General features: G+C 32.8%; 2 protein-coding genes across 2 annotated transcripts in view; one reads left to right on the top strand and one right to left on the bottom strand.

Annotated features, from left to right (window-relative positions):
* The window catches only part of LOC145939729 (uncharacterized), a 471008-nt gene that overhangs the window by 203014 nt on the left and 244928 nt on the right, over positions 1-23066 (top strand). The gene's annotated exons all lie outside the window — the stretch shown is intronic.
* Mdy (diacylglycerol O-acyltransferase) overlaps positions 1-23066 on the bottom strand; it is a 133038-nt gene that overhangs the window by 93312 nt on the left and 16660 nt on the right. Inside the window, exons 2-3 of the mRNA XM_083044286.1 lie at positions 20245-20373; positions 10283-10377 (exon numbers count right to left, since the gene is read on the bottom strand). Of these exons, the coding sequence (XP_082900412.1) occupies positions 10283-10377; positions 20245-20373 (224 nt within the window). The remainder of the gene's footprint in view (positions 1-10282; positions 10378-20244; positions 20374-23066) is intronic.

Raw genomic sequence — 23066 nt, 5'->3', positions numbered from 1 at the left:
ACACAGTTGGAAAATTTGTGTTTTCTTGTTAAAAACGGTCCCCGTTAAAATTTTTGTGTTAAATATTTAACACATTCATGTGTTAAATTAACATATTGCTGTTGTGTTAATTGAACTCAAATGTTAAATTATTAAAATAACTGAAGAAAAGTGTAAAAATAACACAATGTGTATTTACTTTTAATTTTACACAATAAATATGTTCGATATTATTAGTGACAAGATTTATCTGTTAAAATTTACAGAAAAAAAATGTTAATTTTACTTTATAATATAAGTGGGAATGATAAAATGTAAAATTAACAATGTTTTTAGTTAATTTTTACATAAAAACTATGTTAATTTAACACAAAATTTATTTTAAGTTTACTTGAAGTTTGCATTTATTTTATGTTAAAATATTAACACAGTATTCGTGTCATCATTTAACATATCCGTATTATGTTAAACTAACACAAAAATTTCTGTGGACCATTTGGGACATGTGATATTTGTTAAATTTAACACAAATTTTTCAACTGTGCAGAGATAAATAAAAAGGTAAATCATAAATTATAAACAGAGATCAATTATAAATTTCATTATTGGTCTTGCATTTCTAATTCGAATATTTTCGATATTTTTTACTAACAACACGTCGTAATAGTAATTGACCCATTTACAGTTTATGATAGTCTCTGATGATGAGTTCGGAATACTTCTCGGTTTAGTTAAATGGCTACCAACATTTAGAAAAAAAATAAGCTAAACTAGCACCGTTCGGAATGTACCCTTAATATCGTTAAATAGAGATAAAACTAGCCCGCTATTCAATATTTTATTAGAACTTTTTAACGGGTCAGAATGTGATTTTCTAATAATATGCGTTAGAAAGCTTGATTCCTTTAGAAACTGTTTTATTTGTTTTATTTTTTTTATAAAATCAATAACTTACAAGAAAAAAATTAAAATACATTATTATGCACATCATAGTGCTAAATGACATAGGTTTCGAAAAGTTGAATTTTAAAATAAAAAAAGCAAATACAAAACAAAATTATAGTAAATGTTAGAAAAAAATGGAACAAAAACAAAATTTGAGAAAAAATTAAAAACTTAATTTTTACCTCTCTCTTTGGAAGAGTGTAATTTCTCAGGGAGGGATATAAGAGTATATATTTGCATGAAAGACCCTCCTTAATTTTCGACAAAGAATCATCTCTTAAAATTTTCCGCACTTATTTAGAAACATTCTATATACAATTCGTATGTATTTGAACGAAACAACCGTTTTATACAATATATCGCGTACGAAATATTCAGCTTGTTTTTAAGCGCTTTCAGCGAACTTGAAATCAATCATTTTTACGACATCTCGGGTGTTAACAAAGGTTTTATACCGGACGTAAAAGCGCGGACGTACCGCACGTTGACGTTGCCGACGCTCCAAATAAGGAAGGCCTTAATTAGCACTCATAATTATTCGTAATTAGCACTCGACGCGGGCGCGCGGTTCAGACTACTCTCGACGGACTCTACGAAGGGTGGTTGGTTGGGTGATGTTGGGTGGCGGCGCCGCCGCTTCTGGCAATAAAGAAGCAACGTAAACCGCGGACGGAAAATCGCCTCTTTTCGTACCCCGTCTTCCAACTCTTCAGCAGGCTTTGTATATATAGATATATATATATATATATATATATATATAGATATATATATATACGACGCCGCCCTCCTTTCGCTCTTTCTTTTCACTCTCTGGTCTCCGCTTTCCAACCCCTTACCAACAAGTCCTTTTTCACACAACTCTATCTTTCTTTATATCTCTCCTTAATCCTTAAGGAGTGGGTTCGCGCCGCTCGAACGGAGGTTTCCGCGAGTTTTAACCGACGCTACCCTATTTTCGTATCTCGGGCGATACACGGAGGAGATTTATAAACGCAATTCTAAAACGATTGCAGCAGAACGACGTCTTCCAAACCCTTTTATCTCTCAATCTTATTCGTCGTAGAAAAAGACTCATAATGTTCTTAATTTTTTTATAACGGTACTTCGATATTCGTTGAACAAGATCTTCGAACAATTTATAATCGAGCATTTCAGAAGTCAAATTGATCTACTTTTTGTAATCCTAATTTTAGTAACAATGAATAATAATTAGTGTTGCTGTAGTATTAAAATTAAGAAATTTACAAAAAGCGGAGTCGGATTTTGAAAAACTCAATTCTACTACATATAGTCAATTTAAATGCGTCAAAATATAATATTCTATTATTTATTTTTATTTCAATTTTTAATTTGTCATTTCACAAATTTTTTTCGTGGAAGAAAATCTCGTTCAGACTTGCATAGAAATTACGAAATTTTATTTACTCTTCGCTTTCCGCAATATTTTTCTGCGATTTCCGGCAAGTTGAATTTTTCATATCCTATCTTCTTCCTGTCGCGCTGATCAATTTTCCAACATCATCTAAAAATTATTAATTATTTAAATCGATAAGACTTATATTCCTGCTCGATTTCTCGTGATAAATAAATTGGTGAATGTACGTTTACTTTAATTATCCTAAGTAATAAGTAATCTAAAAAAAAAAGAAATTATTTTATGCTCATTAAGATAATACACGATATTGCGATCGATCGATATTTCCTCCTTATTAGTTGATTTTTCTAATGAGAAAAAATTACACGATGAGAGGAAATGATAATAAAAAAAACAATTCTACATTTCTAATCGGACGTGCACGAGCGGAGGAGCGAAAAAATAAACACAATGGTTAGCGATCGATACGCACTTGTAATAAGTCTTTACCTTGGCCGTGTGCATTAAACCATAATGAATGAGAGAGATATGCAGATATAGCGAATGCGTGCGGAGGGATCTCTCGCGGGGGATTTAGATCAATCTCGCATTTAATTCGATTACTCGAGAGCGCCGTGTTGCTCGTGCGCGGGATTAATTCATACGGCGACGATGATGACCCGTGCTTGTCCCGTTTTCCACTCTGCGCTTTAATGAGCAGCGCGCGAAACGTATAACATCGCCAGGAACCGGCGTGAAAACCCGACCCGGATATTCGCCTTTTGAAATTAACGCGAAAGCGATCGCTATCGCGCGAATTTCCTCATTCCGCTGGTGGTGCCTGGTCCGGTCTGGTCTGGTCGCGCTGTAGGTCCTTTTAAAGTTTCATCTCTCGTAAAACTCATTCACGATACTGCCGCAATTTTGATAGCGAATCGGATAAGAGATAAAAAAAAAGTAATAATTGCTTTGGGAATTAAACTAAATGCGAGTCCGCGTAAGATCGCGCTTGCATTAAACTGCATATGCACCAATCGTTCCGCGAGAGAGAATTAGAAAATAAAGTAGAAAAGAAACTGAAAAGAATTATAATCAAAATATTAATTTTGCAAATACAGCAGTTATAACAAACGGCATATTAATTTCAAACAATAATACTAGTTTACACACAAAAATTGTTTTAAACTATAAACAAAGTGTTTCTTATAAATATAATCTAAAGAAATCTTACAGATTTTTGGATGCTGAAAACAATGTCGTAAAAAAAATTTCATCAGCATGTCAGATTTCCAAAATAATTGAGGTTTAATATGTAAAAAATAGCTTTTTTGCGGCATTTGAGATTTTTTGTAAAAAAAAGTTAACGTTATCTGGAAATTTTGATCAGATGTCATGAATGTATAATCATCTCCTATAAAATGCATTTTTCTTTATTTTGATATCTTATTTTTTAGCCATGTTATGAAAGATTAAAGCTCTTAAACTACTTGTTATATAGGAAACTACTTGTTATATGGAAAAATCCAATTATGAGACACTTTATATATGTATAAATATGCATTTAGTGGAATTTATCACGCTAAATTACACTGTATATGTGTATCAATAGCCCTAAATACTATAAGGATATCATCCTCATAGGCGGAATGTTTGCTATCTCAACAAAACTCTATAACCAAATCCTTCCTAACATGGCTAAAAAGTAAGATCGAAATAAAAAAAAATGCATTTTATAGGGGATGAACAATACATTGATGACTTCTGATCAGAATTTCAAAATAACATTGATCATTGATCTTTTTTATTAAAAAATTTAACATATCGCAAAAAAAATGTTTTACATATTAAAACTCGATTATTTCGGAAATCTGACGTGCTAGTGAAAATTGGCTTGCGGTATCGTTTTCAGCATCCAAAAATCTATAAATCTATAAGAAATACCTTGTCTGGTTCCAAATAATTAAAAAAAAGTTAACTTTTTGTAAACTAGTGTAACTGAACATCATCTAAAGCAACAATGCACTGCAATAAATGAAAACAAATATTTTTTTCAATTATAATATCGTGTGACTCGCGGCACCCTGGATGTTTTTTTCGCGGAATACCGCTACAACAAGTAACATAGAGAGATCGACAGCCGGACCGACACAACGGACAGTTGTTAATTGCTTAACCGCGATGCGGTTGTTTCCGACGCGCAGGCGGCGAAATACCCAGACACGGTATGCAAATCTCGCCGGGTTCTGTCTTAACACTCGCCTAACAGATAGAATAAGATACGCCACGGCGCGACGGGGCGCCGACAATGTTGCCGACGTTATGAGAGCACAACCCTCTCGTCAAGTGAGCTATCGTCAGCGGTTGGTTGGGATAAGGTCGGTGGTGGCTCGTCGGTACACCCTTTCACATTTAACCCCCGGACTCGTTACGCGGCCTCGAGGACCGCGAACATTGAGTTACAGTTAACTGTAAGTTATCCTGAAACTTGTCCTCTTTGAACTTCCGGAAAACAGCTAAACGGACGCTATACGTTATGGAAGAGGGTCCATTTCCTCGCCATGGAAACCCTGGAAGGCGGAAATTCGAAACAACGAGAGACGAGCCGGTATCTTTTCAATTCTCTGTCCTCGCATTCGCCCCGCGATGTTATTTCTAAATCAATATTTGTATCTCCGGCAAATGCAGCTGATTAATCGTTTATTTTCGAAAATAGAATAAACTTTAATTGAAATTCAATTATCGGTAATTCAATGAATTTAAAAATGCCAATGAATTATTTAATACAACAATAAATAACCTAATGGATTTATTAATAGCAAACACTCTTGTGTTTGCTATTAATTATTTCTATCAATTCTAATCTTATATTTTCACGTTTCTGTATATATGCACATATTAAATACAAATATCTAGTATTTATTGAGAGGATATATTGAAGGATTTATTAAACATGCAGCATGCAATACTACATATTAATAATAAAAGAAATAATAATAATATATAAACTATTGACACTCTCTTCGCGTCGATAACAAACTATACAGCGCATTTTCACGTTTCGGGCATTGTCGCGGAATGCGCACAATAAAATTTCGATTCGACATTGTTTTTGAGTTCGACATTTTTCTATGTATGTATTTCTGTCCACCGAAATTCCCCGAAACAACGCGTTTGATGTGTCATTATTCCAGTTAATTTACGATGTGCGAAAAACTTCAATAATATTAAAATAAAAGACGTAAATCCTACCGTGGATGAAATGAAATACGGAGGAGAAGATAAGGGAAAAGATACGTCCTATCTTCGTGATTTATAAAATAAGCCAACTCTGGGGAAAAAAAAAGAAAGAAAATGTCTAGCTCATCTAATAATTAATACTCTAATCGCGAAACGACTGCTGCGAGAAATCTCACGTTTAAAAAGCAATTTCGGCTCGCCTGCCATGAAAATTATTATACGAAGGGTCGCGCAAGTTACGGGAGGAACAAAACACTCTGCCCGCTCTCCCGTGGAAGGTGTCGTGGGAGCAGGCAGAAAGAAGGCTGAGGCCGAGGGTTGAATGTAAAAAGAAAACGAGTTTAGCATCCCGTCGGAAGAAGCGACGGCGCACGGCGCAGATTCTAAAATACGGAAGCTATTAGCCGTAGTTTCCCATGAGCATTACCTTCCCTTATGTGTAAATGATGCAACCCCCCGTGGCGGTTTGTCCGACGTAAACTTCCTGCGTTCAATCTGTACCAGGGATTGAAACCGTTAAAAAAATAACCTCGCAGAAAATTATATATCTATACAAGGTGGTTCTAAATGAATGCGAAAAATTTTACAAGATGATTCTTTGTTAAAAATTAAGGAAGGGGGGAGATCTGTCATATAAACATATACTCTTATATCCCTCCCCAAGAAGTTACACTATTCCAAAAAGGAGGTCAAAATTAGGTTTTTTCTTCTTTTTTTAATTTTGAACAAATTAAAGAAATGAAATTTGGTGGACTTTTTTTTACTAGTGAAAAGGGTATATATTAAAATTTTTTTTAATCCTCCCATTATATGAGTAGATGAAACTAGCAGCTCATTCAATTTTTTATTAGAACTTTTAACGTGTCGGGATGTGATTATCTAAAAATATGCATTAGAAAGCTTGATTCTTTTAGAAACTTTTTTATTTCTCAACAGGGTAGTTAAATTAATCGACCACACTAGCCAATGAATTTGTCTAAGTTATGACTTTATCGACCATCAGCGACTTTCGGACCAATATTTTTCTCACTTAAAAAAAATTTGTAATTAATAATTTCAAGTTGTACTTTATAAAGACCACAACCATATGGTCGATAAAGTCATAACTTAGACAAATTCATTGGCTAGTGTGGTCGATTAATTTAACTACCCTGTTGATTAATTTACTAGCGATATAAAAATAAAAAACATATTTTTTATTTCTCTTATTTTTTTCATAAAATCAATAGTTTGCAAAAAAAATTAAAATACATTATCATGCACAGCACGATGCTAAATAGTATGTATAGATTTCGAGTTATGAGAAATTGAATTTTAGAATAAAAAAAGCGAGCAAAACAAAATTATAGTAAATATTGGAAAAAATGAAACAAAGACAAAGTTTGAGAAAAAAAAATAAAAACCTAATTTTTATCTCCTTCTTTGGAAGAGTATAATTCCTTAGGGGAGGGTATAGGAATTTATATGAAAGACCTCTTAATTTTTGACAAAGAATCATCTAAAATTTTTCACACTTATTTAAAATCATTCTATATAAGGATCCCTTTTAATGGTCAAAACGTGAAAGTAAAAATCTCTCTAAATAAAATCGATACTATATAATATTTTAATAGTATATTTTGAAATAAGATCAAATAAAAGTGCTTTATTCATTTACCATAAAAACTGATATAAATATAATAATCATATTTATATTCATATTTTTCATTTTTATTTACATTTTTAAATGTAAATAATATAACAAAATTATATTTTGTATTTTATGCATATAGTGAGAGCAAAAAAGAGTTCGTGTTACAAATTGTACAATTTTTTATTCTACTTTGCGTTATTAAAATGCTCTTTTTATGATTTCTCAGTTTGCAATCCCTGATCTGCAACCATAGCGCGTGCAATCCACGTTTAAAGCTTACGCATACCCGCGGTCGTTGCGTGTATGTAAGTTATAGTGTTGCAACCTCGGGTGAAAACACAACAAGCGAGTACACCGCGCGGCACTAAAGGGACAATGCACGAGGAATATGTTCGCTGTTTAAAGGCACGATGCGTGCCTTGAAATTTATGCCTCACGAGAGACTCGCTGAATTCCGACGCGCTTTAAAAGTCTACGTTAAAAGCGTTACATCATAAAATTTAGCGAATTTCAACCATCGAATTTGCTGCGCGATATTAATCCCGAATTGACACATAGTCAATTTTGCAAATGTCAGCTGCTTGAAAAAATATTTTATGTTCAATTATATCTTGATTAAAACTAAACTTACTATTATTTGCGTGCGTTACATGTATATGGCATATAGGGGAAAGTATACTAAATCGTATCCCCCCTAAGGTAAATATTAAAATTGCAATAAAACTATCAAAGAAATGATAAAATTTTTTTATGCATTTGAAACTATAGTTCTTTGTCAACGATATACGCTAAACATTAACACAAATTTATCATTGTTTCATATCATAAATTAAAAATTTTTCTTAAGTATTTAGTACGATTTACAATACCGGTTTGCTAAATTGTACCCATGAGTTTTAAATCGTACCTCTAACAATAAAATTTAAAAATTGTAACAAAAATAAATTTTTATTTTCTACAAAAATTCTCAGTCTGCAACAAAACATATCTATAACAATGTCATATTTATAATCATAAATTTTCTTCAAAAATTTAACAAAAATACTTTTTGTATCACACAAAAATATAAATAAGTATTATCTCAATTATTAAATTCGATAATTATAAAATTCGATAATATTTTCTTCAGTTGTCCATCTAAATATAAAGAAAAAAGTAATGCCTAAGTAAAAAAATTAATAAACCGTACCAGTATGATATAGGAAAAAATTAGTGATACCGAACTTCCATTGCTTTGTCAAATTTGTGAATAATCTAATCTTAAAACATTTTGCTGATTTTTCAACGCTTCCATATACAGGATTAAATAAGATCAAAAAATGCTTTAATAATAAATTTAATTACTTATTTTTCTCAATGTGATAGCTTAGACACGGGGTGCCGAATATTACATGAAAATCACACAAAATAAATTTATGAACGTCACTCATCAACGGATCGCTAGAGAAGGAAACAAACATTACGGCATTCGAGTGAGTTTAGCTATACAACAGCGTTAACATCTTAAAATATTTTAACTCTGTATAAAATAATAAAAAATACAGTAGAGATACGATTTAACATACTTTTCCCCACATATTTAACAAAATAGCAAATAGGAGCGTATGCCACGTTGGCATAAAACAATGGCTCCAATATAACAAGATAGCAGACCGTATATATAAATTACGAAAAAGATTCATTCGTTAAGTTCTTCTCGCATCGCGGAATTTATGAAGAAACGGCGATATATAGCCGCGCAGCAAATTATCGCGTTGGAAAAAAACGTGCGAATGTTGCTGCTGAATAAACGACATTTAGAGAATATTCAGAATCAATGAATTCTGGCGAGATGGGAAATTACTTGGCCAAATTTTTTCTACCTTTTTGTAATATGCGCGCACACCGTAACGAGATAACTAAAACACAACAGCCAGTTTGCCAGACAGAAACCTTCATTTTCTCCATCTCATATCAGCGCCTCTGACACCACCCCCGCGAGCTCCTCATTTTATTTCGCCGAACCCTTTTAGCACATTCTCCTCGTTCTTCTTTTTTTTTTTTTTATTAATTTCTATACCGCTGCTCGCGTAAAGCGCTATATCGGTGGAGAACTGTCAAGAGAGGATGAAATTCAACTTCGAATTTCTCGTAGCGTTTATCATTATTCTACTGTTTTTATATGGGCGCATATATACCATTCTTGCCTCTTTCAGTCGTTGAGAAGTCTTTTCAAAGGCAAAATTTTATATTTCATTATAGTTCTTTGCAGCCATTCTCGCTATTACTCAACGAGATCACGTTGATGAGAATCTATATTGTACAGATTGAATAAAAAAGTGCCCTAAAATTGAATTATTGCGGATATCGATACGAAGATGTGAACCGACCCCGGAAGTCTTCGACAATAAAAGTTTCCAATAGCCAATAAACGACTGCGAACTCGTTGGTTTTTCATTTTAAATTCTCGAAAAGATCTTATATATCTATATACATATATATTTATACCATTTTTTTATTCTATATATATGTATAAACATTTTTAATGATTTCTATATTTTATTAATACTATAATTTTAAAGAGAAATAAAACGAAGAATAGAGATAAAAATATATAAAAAATAATTTTTTACTCGTTATCTCATAACAAATCCAAATAACAATGACGAAATTAATATATCAATGTCATTGTTTCAAAAATTAGGAATTTAATATATATTATAATAGATTATATATTATATAATAATGTTTAATGACAGAAATTTCGTGCATTCTAATAACATTCTCTTATTTCCGCGACTCTATTATCATGTTGTAACTTAATAAAACTAATATCAGACCTAATATCAGATAAATTTATAATAACGAATAAAATAATTTTTATACGATATTATTGGCACGTTCTGTACAAGTGATATGATGTAAAAAAATATCTTGTGAAAAAGAAGTTCCTTCAAGCCATCAAATAGTGACGCTATCCATAATTTTCCGATTGACATACTTCCGTTTTGATATCGGTGATATAACGATATAAAGTGACGCAGTCGAGAGCTTCTTATAATAAATGTCAATCACTTTGTAATCGAGGCCATGAACATTGACAGTTACGTTTTCGTCAAACGATTGTAAAATGACATATCGGCAGTTTTACTTACAGGCAATCAGGAACAATGAAGGATATTCTTCGCCGCCATCGCTTTTGCCGCTAAGAAAAATGAACCATTGCCTAGGATCTACTCTTATTCCATATCTGTAATGTAAAATATAAAGAAATAAATAATTTTATATGACAAATTTCAAAACGATAATTGTTTCGTGAATATCTTTGCGAAACCAAATAATAATTGCAGTAAATAAAAGCAATAATAATTACAGCAATTTGAAACTGAATATGACATTATTATATGTTTTTCATTAACAACTGTAGAATAATAATGATAATAATGATAATAAAAGCAATAATAAAACACATTAATTTTAATGACACATTAACTCTAATAAAAGATCCATATATAGATCCATATATGGATATCCATGATATGGAAAAGAATAAATTACATTAACATAAATATAGATGGCTAAATGCAATATAAAGCAAACATATCATCTCGTGAAAACTCGCATTTAATTAACAGTTTTAACTTTATTCTCAATAGTTCTATAGCTTTTCATAATTTAAACAAATTTTTAATTCTAGTCGTTAAAGCAAAGAAAACAGAACAAATTGAGACGCGAAGTTTACAAATTCGTCTCATTTTGTCTTGCAATATTTTATTTTTCATTTCTTGTCAGATTTTCAAAAATTTATATTTTTACGTGAGTTGTAGAAAAAACTCTACCTTTTAAAAGCAAAAAACATCCATTAAAATCAAATAATCACGAGCAAACGCGCACATGTACGAGTACTCAGGTGAGATATTAATCGATTTTCAAGAGTTCTGCCTTTTCTAAAACAGTTCTCGTACAGTTGAAGCTTATTCATGCATTTTCTAGAAAATTCCAACCACCTTAAGCATTTATATACAATATTTATTAAATAATTTATTTCGCCCGAGAAAAAACATACTCGGACGTCGAATGCAAACTCTTTAGAAAAAAATCAAAAATCAACAACTATACAAAAATTGTTTTAAAATAAGTAAAATTCTTGAAAATCGATCGCCATCTTATTTACAATTAGATGTGGAAAAATCTGTGAAATTCGACGTCATCTCAATTTGTTCTGCGACATTTTATTAGCTTTGGCTTAATAACCAAAACCATTTGTTTAAATTATCAACAACTATATAGAGAATTATTAAAAAAATAAAACTAGAATTCTTAGTTATTTATGAGTTTCTGCGAAATAACACGCTAGCTTCACACATACTTACACAAATGCATGAAGAATAAAATCGGTGTTGATATAAATTTTATATTTAATAAAATGTGCAATCGTATATCTCTTGCTGCAGTATAAATAAAATAAAATCAAGAAAAAAATAAATTTTAGAGATAACGATCAATACGTTTTCCATTATAATCTTTAGCTTTTCATTGCTTTCATGCGAACATTATCCTCCATTAGCTTCACCATTATAATCTATTTTTGTCTCTATTACGATCTTCTTTACAGAAATAGTGGAGAAAAACAGGAGATAAAATGAGAGATGTAGAAGGGAAGGAAGTGTTTGCTCATATTCTTTGTTCTTGAGATAAATAATAACCGTCACATCGCACAACACACACAATTCAAAAGGCAAACCTGTGTTGAGAAACAAACCGATTTTCCTAACAGAATGACTCAAAGAAATGTATGTTCAAAAAAAAAGTCTGCTTCATGATTGACTGCGATCTTGATTCGAGTCTGTGATTTATTTGGATGGCTCACGTCGGAAAATATTATAAACGACGCCCTCCGACTAAATCACACCGGATTATTTATTGGCAATTTCGTAAAATAGCACTTTCTGTGTATGTATGTACGCACGAATCATACATTAATTTCTGTACATAAATCAAACGGAGTTATGTATAGAAATAGGACGCGTAATAAAACAAATGGAATATGCTAAACTACGATACGATATTCAATTAAGTTATGTTTGTCACCATAATATAAAGAGCCATATTGATTGCAAAAGCGATGTAGAATATATGCAAAGAGGATTTACATAAATTTAATATGTTTCATATATGTATATAAAAATATCCACATTAATAAAATCGAAATTATAGCGTTTGCGAGAATATAATTTGTAAATAACGCATGGGAGAAAATTACTTTTCCATTAATCCCAAAATATATAAAAATAAAAATATATATATACATATATATATTCGATGACTGTGTTATTGTTACCGTGTTCATATGAAAATACATTTTATATGCCTTATCGCTACATTATCTCGAAAACGCAATTTACGATGGTATCGATCGAACCCATCGAGAACATTATTTTCTCGCGAGACACACGAGGGTAGGTGTATCGGCCGAAAAAAAGGTGGCAGACTGTGTACACTAATGGCTTCGGGGGTCGTACGTGCACGCTAACGATGATAAACGAGACTTATGGGTCAAGTAATTAAAGTATTCCAAGTGAACGCGGTTGTTACAGAGAGAGACAATATTTATTGGGACACAATCACCGACCCAGTTCTCTCTACGAAAACGCGATCAGTCACGTTGACGCAGTTACGGTAATTGGACAGTAGAATGGAAAGAAAAACATGATTCTCATTCATAATTAATACATTATTATATAACGCGCCACGTGACAGCCGATCGGTGATAATTTATGAAACTGATTTTCACATGTCACACATTATATGCCGGATACGCATAAATAATGCAAACTGCATTTTGAATATACAGGATGTAACTGAAAAAACATATACTATAGGAAGATCATCATATTTTCAGTGTTTGCTGTTATCTAAATAAAATTATATAAATAATCATCTAGATAAAATTTTGCCGTCATCTTATATTTATATAAATAATAAAAATATGTACTATCTATATTTGCATCTTAGATGAAGAAAAGTGTTATCTTTACTAAATTATCTAGAATAATGTTCAGATAATTTGGTTTAGAGTTTATAACACATAAAAGTACTTAAGTAGTAGAACTTAACCAGTAAGCGATAAAAACTTATAAATAAAAGTATGAATATTTTTTTATATCCCTTTTATAATTTATATTTTTCTATAACTGTGTTTACATATAAGCAGTCTTAAAAATAATATTATCTGGAAGTTATCTAGATGAATCGCCATATAATGTTATCTTTTATCTAGATATGTTTAAAACAAAATCATCTTCACCTTATCTATATAAGATAAATTTACATACTTTCATCTCGTATCTTTATCTAGTTAATTTTAAAATCATCTAAGTACAACACTGCACATTTTGCATGTTCCCAATTTTTCTGAAGAATGTTTTGTTAATATTTTAACTCCAAAGTTTAGTTTGCCCTTCTTTTTCAATCATTTACAACTTGGAAATTCTTGAGGCCTTGATATTTTCACTGAGGAAAAATCGTCTCCGAATTGACCAGAGAATTTAATGATGTGCTCCATATATGTATGTTTTTTTTTTCAGTTACATCCTGCATTTATATCTGTGGCAATATTTAAAGCTTGTTAAACTTTATAACTCCTAACATAACTTAACCCCTTACCGTTATATCTACAATTAATTTATTTTTGTATATACGCATTATCTTAACTAACCCGTAGAAGAGTAATTTAATTGTAGACATAAAAAGAAACAATTAATCTCAATTACTTTATTTTACGGTCAAGCAAATCTATCAAAATCAAATAGCAGAGAATAGACTTTGCAGTAAGCTAAAATAATAGAAGAAATTTTAGATATTCTATTCTGTGTTCCGCTAGAGTGCAAATAATAAAACTCGTCAGAATCAACACTATTACGCATAAAAAAAAAAAAATACTAATCGATAATCCATTCGTAAGCAAATATTTATTTTAGCGGAATGAAAAGATTAATCGACGAGAAGGAAAATCGCACAATCGCTCTCGACACCGTCGATGATTAAATCCAACTTCGCGATACGCGTGCATACATAGTGCTGGACGAGTCTGATAAAGAGCCTTTTTCAAGTATACACTTGAAAGTTAAGGGAATATCGCACTTATCGAACATTCATCGCTTCGAGACGTGAAACGATATTAAATTTCTTTCCTCGGCGGGGAATAACCCCGTCTTCTTGATCCGAGAGAACGCCCGTTAAATCCACGCTCGTTCTTTGCTCACCCAGAGTTCGTTAATACAGCGTCACGATAAAATCCCCAATTTCACATCGAATCGTGGTGAGAGGAGCCCCGGGGTGACTCTCGGTGGTGGGTGCTAAAGCGCGCAAAAGTCCAGATTGGAAGAGTTATAGCGCCAATATGCGACGGGTCCGGGATGAAAATGTGGAACGATTCGCATTAAATATTAATAAAACGCGCGGAACATCTTCCTCGTCGTCTCTATGATTGTAAGGAAGGAACGCGGCGGGCGATTCTTTTTCTCTGAAATTAATGAAAAGACCCCGGGACTCGTTTCAAACGTCGGATCGGCCCGATGAGACGAGGATGGATGGATTGTTCTCGAAGAAAATTGGAGGAGCCTTGGCTAATTTATTTTGATATTTATCTAGATGAAATATATACGTGGAGAGAGCACAGTGTAGCTCCGTTTATTAAAGATCCCTTTTAAAGCTCGCTATATAATGCCAATTTATTTACTCTGCCTGAAAAATTCTTTTTTCTTAGATACTCAAGATATAGTGTGTTCTCAATTTTATTTCAATGCTGAAATATTATTCAATAAATAATAATAATTATATATTATAAAATACCTAAATATATTACTATACTAAATATTATACTAAAATATTATACTAAATATTATATATTATATTAATATTTAATAAATAATAATAATAATAATAAATAAATATATTCTCTCATTTATCTCTGCATTATCATTTTATTTTTTTCTGAATCAATATATATTTTTCAATTTAAGGCTCCTGGATCCTCGCCGCGGCCATGTTGGATTGTGACGTCAGAGGCGAGAAAATGCACGCTGAAAATTCTTGCGTGCCATTTTTAAATAAAAAGATATTTCGATGAAACAACACTACAAATCTCTTTGGCACATTTATAAAATTGTCCGAAAACTATGCTTTTCCCTTGACAGTTAATAAACAACCGTAAAATGAGTGTAACATCGGACTTTGTCATGTGAAATGACTGCGCATGCGCAAAGACCAGACGGCTTGGACTTCATATTACGGTCATTTTACAGTTGTTGATTGATTATAAAGGGTAAAATATAGTTTTCGGACAATTTTACAAGTGTGCCAAAGAATTTTGTAGTATTGTTTTATTGAAATATCTTTTTATTTAAAAATGGCACGCAAGAATTTTTAGCATGTGCTTTCTCGCCTCTGACGTCACGATTCCGACATGGTCGGCGAGGAGCCAGGAGCCTTAAGCTTAATTATTTTCTATTCATTTTCAGCTATCTAGAGATATGAAGAGCAAATGATATACAAATCGATGATAATATATATGGAATTGGGTAATAGGGAAACATTAAAAATTATCAATTTCTCCAGAAACGTTGCTTCTTTCTGCGCTGTAATATCGAAATATAGAGTCCGTAATCCGGATAAACACAGTGAACGAGTTTTATGTTCTGACACGACGCGTGAGACTTTACGAAAATCGTTGATAAAATATTAGAGTGATGAAAATGATCACTGTGACGATATCACATGAATATCCAGTATCCACAACAACATGTTTTTTCAATGTGTCGTTAAAAACATCCAGACTGGGATACTCTCTACACAATATTAACAATATTATTCTCTATTCTTGATATTGCAAGAATTTGATATTAAAATTCATACTTTTATATCAATTATTTATTCATATGCAATTCGTACTTTTACGTAAATATATAATCTCAACATAAAAAAAAGCTTGTATATTATTTGTGATCTTTGAAATGTTGTTTTAGCTACGATTATAAATGATCTGGCAAATAAGAAAATAGAAGACACTTAATATGTTTCTGCACACAATCTATTGTACAGGGAACACATTAATGGTTCTATATTTTCTTATTTGTCAGATCATTTATAATTGCAGCGAAAACAACAATTTTTCGAAGATTACAAAGAATCCCGCACTAATCTTATGTGAAATGGATTTCAATCATTTAAATCAGCTGATTTTTCGTACGTTGCAGCTTATGACCTGTTGAACAATAAATGTAATAGTTTAAAAACTAAATCATAAAAGATAAGTATAGCTTGAAAGCTAAGTAAATCAGTAATTGTCAATTATTTAGCTTTGAATCTATTATATTCTTTTGTTCAGCAGATCATAAGCTATAACACATCAGAAAAGTTAAATCAGCTGATTTTCTAAGATTCATCTAGGTTCACACTAATCCTATATAAAATTGAATCTTGGTAAAATCAGCTAGTTTTCTCATATGTTGTAGCTTATGATTTGCTGAACAAAAAAAATATAATAGGCTAAATAAATAATAGATGACAGTTACTGATATACAATCAGTCAAACTCGAAAAGCTCTACGAGTTGTTTGATTGACTGTAGCTCAATAACTATTCATTATTTAGCTTTGAGGCTATTACATTTTCAGTTCAGCAGATCATAAGCTACAACATATACAAAAAACCAGTTGATTTAACCGAAATCCATTTTACACAAGATTAGTATGGAGTTCTTTAAAAAACTTAGAAGGCTTACTTACATAAAAAAAGCAAGAATAATGTGCAGCAGCCGTACTATAATGAATAGAAAATAATTCGAGGTAATCGACGAAACCGAGCCGCGAAATAAATCATCGCGCATCTGGAGACGATTCTGACTGCATAAATTATGACTATATGGCGGATCTATGAAAAAGTTTCAATCCACGTGGAGATGCGAAAGACAAGGAAGAGGAAACTTCAGTAACTCTCCCTTTACCCGTCCCTCTTTGAGACTTTTATCGATAGCAAGGGAGAGCCTTTCGTCGGGGGTTCGATTAATTGAGCTCTCTCGCTGCCTTTTTTCACTTTACAGAGAGAAGCATCTATCCGCTTTCTTACGTGCTGTTTTCAGTCGCCAATCCACCCTCTTTTCGTCTTTCTCTCTCTCTCTCTCTCTCTCTCGCCTTTACCTCGTCTTGTCGATTAATCTCGATCGCAATGGAATCGTGTCGACAACCTCATCCTCGCGATTCGATCACCGCTTGTGTTCTTCGCGAATCGAGTCTGAAAAGGACTTTTTACCGGTTCGAATGAATCAGTCGAGAACGCAGCGGCATTAAATGGTTACGATTCTTTCCAAGTATTCGATTCGAAGCGCCGATAAGTTAATTAAGAGGGCACGACTGTGTACGCGAAATTATCTGGCCAATTGAACGTTATAGCATACAAAGACGCAACTGTGAGAAACGTCTATATCTATATTAATCAAGAATGATTTTTTAATTTGTCAGATATTTGCAGCTCTAAAATTATCCATTTAAGCTAAGCTCATCAAGAAATAATCTGTGTGTTAAAGAGAATATAAATATTATATTAAATGTGCATAACTATTTCTTGAAAATAAATATTTATTAATATAAGCATAATATATCATTTAATCATTATTGATTTTATATCCATTATGGATTTTATAAAATAAGCATAATATATCGTTTAATCATTACTGATTATATACTCTCTCTCTTTTACGAATATCTAATAAATTTAAAGCAAATTGAAGACATCAATCGAATTCTAAAATGCCTTTGAACATCATCACAAAAGGATTTCCAGGCGATCTCGACTAAAACCGTTTACGATGTCTTCGGCCGCTCGCAGCTGCGCCTGTTTCAGGCTCTTGTATGAAGCGTGTCAGGGCTACCTCGAGCAATTACGTTGCAAAAGTTCCCTCGAAAGTTTTTCCACGCTTAACGAGCGTGATAAATTTCTGTTACGCGCCCTCGGGAGCGGCCGGACGCGAGGCCGAGAGTTTACAACGACGATAAAAATCTCGTTGAAATTATTCATAGCCAACGCTTATGCTCTTCTCTCACCCTTGAAAGAAAAAGGAGGCTAACTTACTCCTCCAAGAATGATACGTCCTGCGAGGGATAGAGGCGTCGCGCGATTATCATTGGCGCCAATACGTGAGAAAATAATTAGCTCTGACAATATTTTATTTCAAAAGCAATTATTATTATAATTATTATTATTATTATTTTATATAATTATAATTTAATATAATTTAATAAAATAATGTAAAATAATAATAATAAAATAAAATAAAATATAAAATAATATAAAATAATATAAAATAATATAAAATAATTATATAAAGTAATAAAAGTATTTATTATAATTATGATTTTATATCATTATAATATATTTTATTATTATTATTATTATTATTAAAATAATATATAAAGTAATAAAAGTATTTATTATAATTATGATTTTATATAATTATAATATATTTTATTATTATTATTATTATTATTATTATTATTATTACAAAAAAATTAATTGTGGCTGTTCTTCAAAACACTAAAGATAAATACGTTTATTTTTTTGCGTATATATGTATGTAGTTTTATAAAGAAAATTAAAAAAGTTTGTAATTTTAATTATTGTGTATCGTATCGTAATTACTGCTAGACGACGGCTAATTCAATTTAAAAAGGCGAGAAACGGTCAGTACCATCCTGCTATTCATAATTAATTTGCCATTATCCGTACTTCTCTTTCGCCAGCATCGCGAAAGTACTGATTGGCATTTCGAGAAGTCAATCGAATAATTCATATTGGAAATATAAATTTTCAGCGCCGAGACAGATGAAATTATCACAACGAGAAAAAAAACCGTAAACTATATTTCGTTTTACACTGACATATGTATGTAATAATAAGTTATGCAATTCAAACTTGTTCAATTATTACGAATTTTCTTCAACTCTTTTGCAGATAAAGCATTTTATTATATGTATATTACACGAGATTTATATTGCTCTCTCTTTTTATAAAAATATATATAATTTGGAACCGTCACAGATGTAATAATCTATCTACTAATCTAATGTTTTTTGCTAATACTTCTATTTTTATTATACTTTTCACCTTCTATTACCAAATTTTCTCGACTCCAATATCGAACGCCATACTTATGTAATATTTTAACAATAACACAATGCCTAATTTTTAAATATATTAATGAAAAGCGTGTGCTTGAAATACAAGCGCATTAAAACAGATCATGCAATCTCATTAGTCGACCTGTCACGTTGCACCAACAACACTTGCCGACTCCAAATAACATCCACTTACACGATCGATCTGTAACTATCTCTGAAGAACAGCGAATAATCGTGCTGTAGCAGTTACAGTTACAAACTCAATTTTGTTAGCTCGCCGGCAATCGATTCTTTTTGTCGTACGCCGTCAATCGCTACGATAGCGCATCCATCAAATCGATGGGGGGTGCTTTTGATCGCCTTTTGTTCCCCTATCGGATTCTCATTGGTCGCGAGGGTCTTTCTCTCTCGTCTCACGCAGAGACACTTTCCTTTTTCAGTTCCAGCGAGCAAGTAACAACTTCTTGATGGAGTCAGAGGATCTTATTCTATTGCTTGTCAGAACTTTCTCTTTTTTTTTTTTCTCACGACGTTATTAGAACATTGACAGTTATGACCCGATCTCCATGCATTTCGATCCGAACTATAATAGCTTTCCACTTAAGTGTCTTTTGAAGAATCAAAAAAAGATTCTGTGACACTCATTCAGAACAATGCGTCTCATCAATGACAAAACAATTTTTCGATTCGTGATTGTTTATATATTGATGGATAAATAAAATATTATCAATCAAATAATGAAATAATTCGTTACATCGGTAAAAATAAAAACACTTGCTTAGCATAATTTCTATTATTGCTCGCTAATATTATCATTTGCATCATCCATGTTTCATACCAATCAATAATATTTATCAACGCAAACAAATCAATCTATAATCTCGTTCAAATCCGCCGCGTAGTTAGATAAGAACAAAGTATTAGAGCGATAATTTGACTCACTTTATGAAATTTTCAAGCAGTAATCGGATACCGCCGATGCCCAGCAGGAGGAAGCCCCAGTTGACGAATCCCGTGAAGTTGTCAAAGCCAGAGCTCCACGAGAAAAGGCTATCCCTGGGACGGTGACATCTGCAAAACAAAATTTAAAAAAAAAATAAAATATTTGGAATATAAAATTTGCAAATATAATCTGGATAAAAATAAAAGTATACTCCATAAATAAAATATATAATATAATAATCCTTAATAAAATGTATTCTGTAATATTATTTCATTTTTCAAAGATTAAGTTATAAGTAATATCTTCACGTATATTTTGTATTCGTCTTTTTGCGATCTCTTTATGAATAGCGAACTCGTTATTATACCTACTAACCTACGGAAATTCGATAATAGACCGTTGCCGAGTCGCTGAAGGGGAAGGTATTAAGAAGAATATTCTCATACTGGCGCCATACTAGCAAAATGCTCCTTGTGCGCGAGTAGTATGAAGAAAGACGTACGAACGTCATAGAGAGATGAAAATGGAGCAATAAAGAGGTTTTCATATCACACGGTTATACATGTTTTTATATCAATTTACGGACTGACGTATAGTTCACACGTGACGACGCGGTAAATGACACGAGTCATTTTCATCGCAATAAAAGATGCTCGTTATATGACGGACGGTTCGAGGAAGCAGAGATCTGTCTCGAAGACAGACTCGCGGGATTTACAATTCTTATCTCGCGTTTCCCATATGAATCTAGCAAAATGTAGTTTATAACAAACGATCGTAGCAAGATTACTGCTATCCTCTCTACTTTGTACTCTCGGTGGACGTTCCTTTACATCCATCAAGCACTCAGGACATCCCGTTTGAATCGCTGTAGTATCACGATAGGGTAGTAATAACAATGCATTCTCCGGATCTATGAAGATACTATGAAATGCGTGTTTCACTTTCTTGAGAGCACTTATTTTAATTGCCTATGCAGTATAGATTTTTTTTTCTTAAAAGTTTTCCATACATAAACAACAATTTCAATTATACAATTTCTTCCGAGAAAGATAACACGTATTTTCTCTCCTATTCGATAACCAATTTATACTTTGTTAACTATAGAGCGATACACGATACAGTCTATCCGCTATATATTCAACCGCTATCATGAATCACGAGCGCGTCTTATCGATCAGAGATACAAGAGGCACTCGTATGTTTTGTGCCACAAGACAAAACCCTTTCGAAAAGTTTATATGATGATCCTTATCGCGGTCCTCTTCACGAGCGCGCAACCAACCGGGGGGGGGGGATGATAGACGCGTATCGCAAAAGCCGATTACGAAGACGCATCCGGTGTATAATCCACCCAAGAGACACCAAAGACAAGAGGGTTTTGTGTTACGACCCTCCGCCATGATCTATAGATACTATTCAGATTTCATGCACGGAGTATTGTTGGCGATGCGCACTTGTCAGTCACACGAGAGCGGTGCACCATATGGAATCTCCGATATCTAAAGTGCTTATTGAATGTATATGTATGTACATACATAACGACGCAAAAAGGAGTATGTACTAAAAGGATCCCGAATGGTACCGCGCGGTAAGTCGATTACCTAGTGGAGAACAAAAGGAATAATGATCATAAGGCGAAACTTGTGTCTCTCTCCTTGTATTCAAAGCCATTGTTAATATTCTTATCGTATTGCAGCGTCACTTTGTCGCAAGGTCATTTGCGAAACTGGAAAATATTTTATTTTCAAAACAGGATCGCAAAAGTATGTACTTTTACGCTGTATTGTTAACGTTACCATATAATTGGTAACAGGGCGTTTTGAAAAGTTTCTAAACAGTTTAGAGAAAGTCAGTCTTAGCAACCATTTTAATATGATATAAATTTATAAATAAATCTACAACAAAAAATTCAAGAGAGAAAAAGAAAGAGAAATTCGGGTATTTTTGTATCCAAAAAAAATTATAATAAATCTCGTATCAAACGATACAATTTTGCCGACTTCTCGATTGGTTCTTACTTCGTGACTACTCAATATTATGCTGTCATCGAGAAGCTTCTACATCACTTTCACGAAAGAACCTCTCGTCTTAAGTATTTACATGAAAGATCCTAGCAGAACCCAAGGCGTGGGCGATAAGATGTATCCTTAAGATCTTGTCTCCTTGGAACTTCGGGAGGACTATAGAAGCTCGTGACCGAAAAGCCATGAAATTGAATTTATATCCTTCAGGATACTACAATTTAACTTCCAAATCGCATAAATAGCTCGAGAAATATTGCGAAAACGCAACTTCTCCCCATTTATGTAAGATCTCTTTAAAAAGCAAATGCAAATTACGATTTTAAATGAGAAATGTACATTCTGGTAATATAAAAAAATGTAATATGCTCTCTGCTTTTATTATTTTAATTCGTAATTACACAAATTCTAGCGCTTAAGTTTGTTAATATCGCGAACTCTCGCAACGACGGCGTCGCAACGATGACGATGCAATTTGTCTAGCAAAAGAATTCCGTCGGTTTTGCGTACAAAATGTAACAGGCGAACGTTATATATCGTCTCGCCCGTAATTACCCGCAGCCACCCTCAGGAGTGCGGTTTCTGCGTGTATTCAGCAGCATCGTCGCGCCTCCCCCCTTTCCCCCTGCTCTCCCCGGCTCACCTAATAAACCCTCTCGACCTGCGCGCTGTAACTATTACTCAGAATTTATGGCAGATCGCGATAATTAATAGAGCCGCGATAGAAACGGCGGTTTGCGCACGAAGAGCTATCTCTCACGCTTCCAGTATTGGGACAGCATAGAACAGAACGCAGA

This window comes from Prenolepis imparis, unplaced genomic scaffold (assembly GCF_030444845.1).
Source record: "Prenolepis imparis isolate NDT839.2.m4 unplaced genomic scaffold, iyPreImpa1.0 SCAF_8, whole genome shotgun sequence".
Taxonomy (NCBI): Eukaryota; Metazoa; Arthropoda; class Insecta; order Hymenoptera; family Formicidae; genus Prenolepis; species Prenolepis imparis.
Note: the sequence above shows the minus strand (reverse complement) of the source record. Positions and strands in the feature narration are given on the sequence as shown.